General features: G+C 43.6%; 1 protein-coding gene across 1 annotated transcript; it reads right to left on the bottom strand.

Annotated features, from left to right (window-relative positions):
* Window positions 1–1,309: 1,309 nt before the first annotated feature.
* Window positions 1,310–6,796, bottom strand: LOC127306996 (uncharacterized). The gene is made up of 6 exons (XM_051337695.2): window positions 5,312–6,796; window positions 4,695–4,751; window positions 3,375–3,605; window positions 2,151–2,246; window positions 1,708–2,034; window positions 1,310–1,626 (listed from the first exon to the last, which is right to left on the bottom strand). Exons 1-6 carry the CDS (start codon window positions 5,657–5,659, stop codon window positions 1,450–1,452), a joined length of 1,236 nt encoding a protein of 411 aa, XP_051193655.1. The 5' UTR covers window positions 5,660–6,796; the 3' UTR covers window positions 1,310–1,449.
* Window positions 6,797–9,960: the final 3,164 nt, after the last annotated feature.

Raw genomic sequence — 9,960 nt, 5'->3', positions numbered from 1 at the left:
GAAACCTGGGGATTCTCACTTCTGGGCTGGTCTTATGGCGACAAAAAATGTATTCTTTCGCCATGGTACTTTCTCAATCAGGAATGGAGCACAGATACGGTTCTGGGAAGATGCTTGGCTAGACAATGCACCCTTAAGTGAACAAGATCCTGCTCGTATAGGATTGCTCGTCGCCAAGGTGATACCATTGCTATCGTAATGGCTACCTCACCTCCGAATGTGACGTTCAGACGGGGTTTACTGGGACAAAGACTAGTGGCAGGGAATACCCTACTACACCGGCACGGAGATAGTCATTTAACACCCGAACCGATTTAATTTAGATGGAACCTTCATGTAGATGGTACCTTTTCTGTAAAATCTTTCTACAATGCAATCCTTTTTTCTGACTTACCAGTTGACAACAACAAGAAGATTTGGAAGATAAAGATACCATTAAAAATTAAATTTTTTGGATGGTATCTTCGTCGTGGGGTTATTCTCACCAAAGACAATCTTGTTAAGCGGAATTGGCATGGAAGTACACGGTGTGTTTTTTGTCATCGGGACGAAACAATCAAACACTTATTCTTCCAGTGCCAGTTCGCGAGATCTATATGGTCTGTCATCCAAGTAGCGTCTACCTTGTATCCTCCGACTAGTGTCGCCAATGTCTTTGGCAATTGGCTTCATGGTTTAGATTCAAGGTTTAAGTTGCTTCTTAGGGTGGGGGTGCTAGCAGTTATCTGGGCGCTTTGGCTATGTAGAAATAACAAGATCTTTAATGACAAAAATTGTTCTTTGTTGCAGGTCATCTACAGATGTACAGGTATTCTCCGTTCATGGTTACCTCTACAGCGAGTGGAGAACCGACAGTTATGTACGGAGGTCTGTACACGGTTGGAGGCTACGGCGAGGGATACTTTTTCCCTACATGGGTGGCAGCATAGTCTACGGATAGATGCCCCACCTACACTTTAGACGTTATATGATTCATCGTTCCGATATGTATCTCGCCTAGTTTTTATTATTTATCATTTTGGACTTGAGACAACAAAACGGCTGTGTGCATCCTGGTTATGCAGAGGCTGGATGTAATTGCTTATTAAAGTAATAAAGCATCCTTTATCGAAAAACATATGCTCCATTCACGTCAACACACCAATCACTTCGCTCAAGTTCTTTGCAAAAGAACTAATTAGCGTACAAGATTGATAGATATGAATTGGAAACGACATACTTATACTCCTATAGCGAGGATTGTGAATGTCGCAACCAGATCTGCAATTCTCTTTTTATATTTATTTAAGGAAACTAGAAGAACTGTATGTGTATATATACAAACAGAAAGAGCATCGACTCTTATGCTAGTATGCCAGACGATGAAGATTACAATGCATGCACCAGTTAGCTATGTTTCAATTGTTCTACAATCATCACTCTGCCCTACCCGTATACTAGTAAATGATGTCACTTATTGCCGTCCCTGAACTTTGTGGTTCCCTCAGCTTTCGCTTCTGCCCATTCTTCCAAATATCCTTTCACACGATCATTTCGAAGAATAGTACTGGAGACGAGCTCACCGGTCACGGGACAAATATGCCCGTTCTTCTTGAACCAATCTTTGAGAACACGTCGCTCAAACGTCTACAAGATAGAAAAAATTATATATGACCCTTAGTTAACTGCTCAAAATGAAATGCAGTAAAAAGTAGTAAAACAGATTACCTTTCCTGTAGCTATTGTGACAGGGCCCACCATCAGCTCACAGGATAAGGGACAGAGGAGGTACTCGGGAACTTCACGACCCTCGCTATACTCATTCTTTTGCTTCTCATTATTTAATTTGTCCATCGCCACCATGAACAGTGAACTGGACTTGCGCCGGGTCCCTGGCCAAGTAAGCCGTAGCTTAAAGTGGTTACGAGAGGCCAGCCTCTCTTGCTGGCACAATCCTCGCAATTTCCGGACAAGTTTCACATCAGTCCACTCCCTTCTCTCTGACGATGAGATGGTCTCCCCACAAAATTCAGCATACAAAGGATACGGAATTCCCTGCAGTTTTTTTTCATCGAACACATGGGTCTTCGCAGTTTATATTAAAGTTTAAGTGATCATCTAACGAAATATGATGATATCATTTTACATGTAAGATCTTAAAGTATACTTACATCGTCATCATCAAGAGACCACTTGACCGCAACCCCATTAGGCAGACAGTTATCTTTCTGTGAAATGCACCACTGCTCGTATGATTGATTAAGAGACTGCAACCGAAGAAGCAAAATATGGTTAATGGATCAATCCAAATAGTTGGATAATTTTAGAACATAATAAGCAAATTGAAAATCACATTAGACAAAAAGAATCATGACCACTACTAGCTTTTTTAAACAGAAAACACTGAACTTTATCTGGCAGAAGTGCTCATTACTACATACTTAGAATCTACATCTGAGCGACAGTTTAATGGTATCCCTCTCTCGATTTCAATATAATCGGTGGGATACAATATTCTTGTAAATAAAATGGTGAAACAAGATAGTCAGCATACATGGAACGCACGAATAAACTATAGAAAGAAGGCCTTTGTTTTTCTTCCCAGTCCCCATGTTTCAGCACTCCAGAAACAAAGATTACACTATGGCACAACAGAAACATCTACTCCTACATTGTTAAGAGTTTATGAATTGCCATAGTATGATAATGATAAAAAAAATCTATGAGAACTTGCAAAAAAAAGTACAAACCTGATTACAGCTATGGCAATTCAAACTACTGCACAGAGCAGAAAGTGCAGTTATTTTAGTATGATGCTGAAGACATAAAGTTTAAAGTTTACATTTTCCTTCAGCAACAAGTTTATTTGATATTTATAAGACAGTTAACTAATTAATATGATGGAATTAGGAGAAAATTTTAAAGCGTAAATTTAATACGCAGTTATTATATAGCTGATCCCATGAAAATTGTAGTAAGAATGTAAACTTAAATTTAGCAAGGCAAGTCAAGTCAAAGAGGGAAACTCTATGACACTAAATAGTTGTGGATAGCCGTTATCACTATCCATCATTACTACTTTATAAAAAATCGACGATAATATTTCACTAATTATTGATCGGTGAGTACATGAACTTTGTTGCCTCGGCACCCTTTTGTTTTTTTGAAAGAAAATGATTCAGTTATAGTTAATATGACACGTCGAACAGAACATACACAACAGTAAGTTCTTGCAAAAATGGTAAACAAAATGCACAAGAAAATTCCTCATCCAAGTAATGACAAGAAATAAAAAGGCATAACATGAGGTAACCAGAAGAAGACATGAAGTTTTATTAGAACTGAGATGGAAGCAACAATCAACTATCCCAAGAATCAGAGAGTGCAGCACTTACATTACCGTGAGGCCATTTGATAGCTACCTCATGAGAGAGTCTTATGGGCTCCACTTTCTTGTGTGAGTGGTTAATAAGGCCAGTCATTGACTCATCAGTAACCATTCTTCTGTGAAATGAATCACTGTTGGTGTGGTTGGGAACAGTGAGTGATTGGGGCAAGGAGTGACCAGTAAATGGGTAGACATTCTTCTGTGAAATGAACCACTGTTGGTATGGCTGATCAGCAGTCTGCAATCAAGGAAAGCAAAATAGTGTTACTGGGTAAATCTAAACCGTGAGAAATCCCAGTAAATAATCAGTGAAGCGAAAAATAGTTTACACGAATAGATTAAAATAGTTGATCATAGACAATAATGACCAACCTAGCATTCTGGAATAAGAAAAGGAAATACAGGCTACTTAGAACCTACACCCATGCAGCCATTTGATGAATGTAAGCATTAGCAGTTTAGCATCTACCTGTCAGTTTCAATGTACGTGGTGAGACATATCTCTCTTCGAAACAAAATGGTGAAACAGGATACATAGCATAAACAGAAATGCACAAAAAAAAATAACAAGAACAAAAAGTCTTATATTTTTTGGTCCCAAGTTTCTGCTCTCCAGAAACAATATGTCATGGGGCATCAGTAACTGTAGATTACATCCCAGGATAAAACTGTGCAAAACTACATCACAATGGAAACATATATGATATTTAACAGCTTGCGAATATCACAATTTATCAAATAACTTACAAACTCAAGTACAGATATGGAAAGTCGAACCGATACACACAGCAGGAAGTGCAGGTTATCTTAGTATGACCCAGGAGAATATAAGCTTGCACCTTTTCTATCAATGCCCCACCATCAACTTGAATATTATATGAGATAGTAACTGTAACTATGATGCAATTCAAGAGGAAAGTACATCGATAACCGAACTACCCTGTCTGAGATGATGATCCCATGAATACGAGTCTCAACTTACACTAGTCAAGACAGAGAAGAGAACGTCATGATACTAATAATAATACTGGAAAGTTCAATCTTGGTCATGGATAGCTGCTACTGACACTCATTATTAGTAGTTTTAACGAATTAAGACTAGTATTTCATTGATTAGTGATTGGTGAATAGGGCAATTTGCTTGCTTCGAAGCCATCTCCCCCTTTTGGCAGAACATGAATTATTTTTGCCGAGAGGAACATGTCTTTGTATTGAGAACAAGGCGCAGAACATGAGTTATGAACAAAATTGAAATATGCATCCAGTAGAAAATACAGGGTAATTCATTTGGTGTAAAACAAAACAATGGCGAGATCTTGTGGCTTACATATCCAGAAGCCAATATAACAGTATCATCCATTACTCCTCCATGCAGTGGATCAGCCTATCAAGACAGCATAATTGTGTAATTAGTATTGGTAAAGAGGGAGAGATAGACCGATAAATTTGATTTTACGCGCAAGTGTCACAAATGATAAAGTAGCAGAGACGGCATTATGAACTCCGATTGAATGCTACTATTACACGTGAATACATGATAATATTGGACTCGGAATAAACAAGAAATGGAAAGAAAATTCGTTTTCAGAAATAGCACGAGTGATTTTCCACTGGGATTTCTTACGTATGAACTCTAAAAGACCTATTTGCAACGACCACTTGAGCAGTGATCACCATCTACGGTTCAAAAAAACCGATCACCCTGTAGCATTGTGTTGTGTTAAGGCAATTATATGGCAACAGCCAGCAGGAACTACACAGCAAGAAGTTCTTGCACAGAAATAGAAGAAAGAACTTACAGGCAGTTCATCATCCGAGCAACAGCAACAAAGAAGACAGGATTGGAAAAGGAATTCCAAGAATCAGAGTCTCAGAGACCGTGGCACTTACATCAGCATAAGGCCATTTGGTGGCGAAATCGCGAGGGAGTTTCGGGGGCTCTACCTTTTCGTGGGAGAGGTCCATGAGGCCGGTCATTGCCTGCTCCATCTCGGCGAACGGTGCCACTTCTTGGCTGTCACAGGCGGCGCCCTCTTGGCCAACGCCAAGAACCTTCTTGGCAGCCTGCCGCACACCTGGCCAGAATCTTGACGGTGATGGCGGTGCGGAGGCGGAGCTCCCTTGTCCGGCTTCCGCGCGACGCCTGGCCCTGGCCTCCTCTTCTATTTCCTTCTGGACATTGCGAAGGCGCTCTTCTTCCAAGAACGCGTCCGGCGAGCTCGTGGAGCCCAGGGAGGCTGGCCTCGCTCCAGGAGGCGTGCTCGTCCCGCCTCTGGTTCTTCTTTCCCGCATGGTTGCTTCTTGGTTTCTTGCGGTGGTTTGGAGCTCTTGGATTGCTGCAGCCCGCCGTGGGTTCTTTCTTGTTTTGATCGTGGGAGGGAACGTATGATCTCAAGGTGTTATTTGGAGGAGAGAGGGATTGGCCTTTTATAGTCTTGAGGCCTTCCGAGGTCGTATGGCTGCTTGGGTGTGCAAACTGCTGGACTTGTCTCCCCTATTCTTTCTGCTGCTTCCAGTAGGAATGTAGGTCGGTATCATGTCTTGAAGGACTTTTTTGAACTGTGTCAGATGATGCACTTCGATAGGCGCCAGTTCCAACCAATTCAATACTCCAGTTGCCATCAGTCCAGGTAACCAGGTAGTACATGTCTGCAGCACAGACCACCTTCTCTGAACCTGAACGCAATGCTGCGGAGGCATCAACAAGAGCCAGCCACTCACCCCATGGCGACAGGGATCCCTCATGTCAGTGCAGCTTCCGTTGAGTAGGGCATTGTCTCCAAACTCACTTATGGCCAGTTCCTCTCGAATGCTTCACTACACTTCTCCACTGCTTGGGCATTTGATCGAACACGGCCAACGCCCGCCCAGAATCGCGCCTCCCTTCCGGGCATTTCGTCGAGCATCTGAGCCTCGCCAAACCGGACCCAGAAGCAGCTCGGCCAAGCTCACAGAAAGTCATCGAGAAGCAGGAAGCGACGACTCGGCCCAGCATCTCGTCGCAGGGGTACTGGAACCGAGTCGGGATCTGGGATAGCACGGCGTGGGCCTGTCATGCCCGCAGCTTCCGGCCGGCACCCGGAGCACTTCTGCAAGGAAGAACGGATGGCCGGTTTGCTTCTGTTGCCATGGCCTTGGTCGTCGCAGAGGTGTGCGCCCTTGGGGTCGCCAGCGGCACAGTGGCTCGCCCGCGTGGCTGCAGCCCCGCCGCAATCGACGCAGCCGTCGTCCATCGCTATCGCGGTAGATACTGGATGGGAAGTAGGGGAAGGGCATGGGCGAGATGGAGGAATCCAGGAAGGGAGACCAGAACGAGGAGCGTCGTGTCTCGTGGGGATCGCAGAAGAGTAAGAAGGAAGAAGATGTGCAAGGTTGTGCTGGAGGGAGGAGACCGTCTGACGGTGGGAAGTTGCAGGCTTGCAGCTCTGCCTGTGAAGATCCGAGCGACTGGAGCACGGTACACGCACCTGAGTAGTATTTCTCACAAGACTATTTTTGAATTTTGTGGTAAGCCATTTCTAGGAGATGACACGTACACATCGACATTTTTGGAGTATTTCTTTAAAAATGTTCATGTAATTCGCAATGTATATACGTGTAATTTACACATACGTGTTAATAATGCATGGCACGTGTGATTTGTAACTCATGTTTTATACTGATTGTTAGTACAAGAAGGAAACACCAGCACTCAGCTGCAAATGGGCAATTCCAGAAATGATGGATGAAGGTCTCTTTGGAAGGAAATTGGAGAGTTCAATGGTTATAGGTTGTCAACTGAAACTGTGAGTCAATTTTTGGTGCTTAGTCTACCGTGCACTCATAACCAGAAGAACGCTTTATGCTTGGGCTGACATGAACATTTCCAAATCTATTTGAAGTAGTTGGAGCAGGTTGAGTTTCAATTGATTTGTATGCCTTTCAAAAGGAAAATTATTGACTTCTCCAAACACAACTCCACACATCAATTGAACAACTCGACCAAGGTTGACAATAACAAAATACTAAGAATATGAAAACTGGACTTAGGAAAATGTGAGTGTTAAACAACTAACCGAAACCGTCGTTACAGGTTGCGTGTGCATTTGCAACAAAACATACATTCTTGTAGCATGTAAGAAAACATATGAAACACGCAAACCACTAACCCTCCTTCAGCTAGAACTGACCTCGCCTCCTTGAGTTTGCCGGATCAACATCTCGGGTGGCTCCTAGTGCGGGCGTTCGAGATGGAACCCTAGGTGCCACCTCCGCCTCTTCTTCCCCTTCCTTGCTGACGTCACCTGAGTGCACCGTCGGACGCAGCCCGTGCGGTGCCAGTGGCATCTGGTCCTCCTCTACCCGGTGTAGCCTGATTTGATGGGATCTTGTGGTTTGCGGCGGGGCTCCATGGAGTGGCGACGAGCTTGACCAGTGGCATCGGCATCGGTGTGGCCTATCCTTGGGCGAAACGGTGCACGGTTTCAGCTGGGGTGGACGGATCCAGGGGAGTGATGCGGTGGTGATGCCATCCATAGCGGTTAGCAACAGCGTATGACGGTCTCCGGGGGTGGCTAGGGTCGTGGCGGCACAGGGTTGCAGGACACTGTAAGGATTTGTAGCATAGAAAACAAAAAAAATCCTACCGCAAGAACGAATAACAAGCCAAGATCTAATCTAGTAGATGGTAGCAACAAGGTGAATATCAACAAACCCTCGAAGATCGCTAAGCGTTAACGAGATAAATCTCGTGGGGGATGTAGTCGATCACTTGCCGCTTTCAAAAGCGCGTAGAAGATCTTGATGGTGCCACAATCTGGAAGCACCTCCGCACTCGGTCACACGTACGGTGTTGATGATGACGTCCTTCTCCCTGTTCCAGCAGGCAACGGATGTAGTAGATCCTCCTCGGAAACCCGCCAGCACGACAGCGTGATGACGGTGGTGGTGGAGATCTCCGGCAGGGCTTCGCCGTAAGCATTGCGGAAGAAAGAGGGAGGAGGGAGTAGCTAGGGTTTGGGAGAGGGGGGCACTTGGGGCGCTGGCCTGGGAGCCCCTTGGTGGTGCGGCTGGCTTGATGTGTTCAGCCCCTCTCTCTCCTCCTCTATATATAGGTGGAAAACCTAGGGTTCCCCCAAAAATCACTTTGGAGTCCAACTCCCAAACTTACCAAAATTGAAAACCTAGAGGGAAAGGGATTTCTCCCTTTCCTTCTCTTGTTGGCTGGCCACCATGGTGGAGTCCCACTTGGTGGGTTGGCTAGGGCTGGTGGAGTCCCTCCGACCTGCCATAGTGAATTGTTTCGGATGATTCTAGAACCTTCCGGAACCTTCCATAAATTCACCGAACCAATTTCCAAACTTGGAACGTGACTTCCTATATATGAATGTTATTCTCCGGACCATTCCGGAACTCCTCATGGTGTCTTGGATCCCATCCGAGACTCCGAACAATATTCGAACTCCATTCCATATTCCATATCTACTTAAAATGACATCAAACCTTAATTGTGTCACCCTACGGTTCGTGAACTATGCAGACATGATCGAGACACTTCTCGATCAATAACCAATAGCGGGACTCGGAGAACCATAATGTCTCCCACATATTCAATGATGACTTTGTGATCGAAAGAACCATTAACATACGATACTGATTCCCTTTATCGCGCGATATTTTACTTATCCGAAGTTTGATCGTCGGTATCTCTATACCTAGTTCAACCTCGTTACCGATAAGTACTCTTTACTCATACCGTGATATGACATCCCTTATGAGCTAGTCACATGCTTGCAAGCTAGTTGGATGGCATTCCACCGAGAGGGCCCAGAGTATATCTATTTGTCATTTGGATGGATAAATCCCACTATTGATCCACGCGCTTCAACCTATACTTTCCAAACACTTAATGCCACATTTATAACCACCCATTTACGAAGTAGTGTTTGGTGTCATCAAAGCATCCATCCGGTGTAGGTGATTAACATGATCTCATGGTCAAAGGATTAGGTTACTATGTATCTTAAAGCTTGAAGCACAACGAACTTAATGACTTGATCATATGCTACGCTTACTATGTGTGTATGTCCATCACAACATTCCCCTAATGATATGATCTTGTTATTAATAACATCCAATGTTCATGATCAGGAAACCATGATCATCTATTAATCAACAAGCTAGTTTAACAAGAGGCTTACTAGGGACTCATGTTTACAAAACACACAAGTATTAATGTTTCCGGTTAATACAATTGTAGCATGGGATGTAAACATTTATTATGAACACTAAGATATAACAATTAACACTTTTATTATTGCCTCTTGGGAATGAAAGTGCATGGAGCCCCCATGTGTGGTTTTGGTAATTAATGACAATCCCTATGGACTAATGTTTGCATTGAGTTATATTTGTAGGTGTTGTCCATAGGCAATGCTTGAACCATATGTTGGCTTCAAGGTTGCAAGAAGAAGAAATTGATGAAGGATATCAAGTGTCAAGTGTTGTCCATAGGCAATGCTTGAACCATATGTTGGCTTCAAAGTTGCAAGAAGAAGAAATTGATGAAGGATATCAAGTGTCAAGTATGTCTTGAAGATGAAGATGAAGTGAGC

This window comes from Lolium perenne, chromosome 6 (assembly GCF_019359855.2).
Source record: "Lolium perenne isolate Kyuss_39 chromosome 6, Kyuss_2.0, whole genome shotgun sequence".
Taxonomy (NCBI): Eukaryota; Viridiplantae; Streptophyta; class Magnoliopsida; order Poales; family Poaceae; genus Lolium; species Lolium perenne.
Note: the sequence above shows the minus strand (reverse complement) of the source record. Positions and strands in the feature narration are given on the sequence as shown.

Bases quoted from the DNA above. Each gene is read 5' to 3' on its own strand.
- LOC127306996 (XM_051337695.2), bottom strand. From the start codon at position 5,659: ATGCGGGAAAGAAGAACCAGAGGCGGGACGAGCACGCCTCCTGGAGCG. The intron at 3,606-4,694 runs GTAAGCCACAAG...CCTTGATTGCAG, and splicing joins TTATATTGGCTTCTGGATAT to ACTGCTGATCAGCCATACCA. The intron at 2,247-3,374 runs GTAAGTGCTGCA...CTTCGGTTGCAG, and splicing joins TCAAATGGCCTCACGGTAAT to TCTCTTAATCAATCATACGA.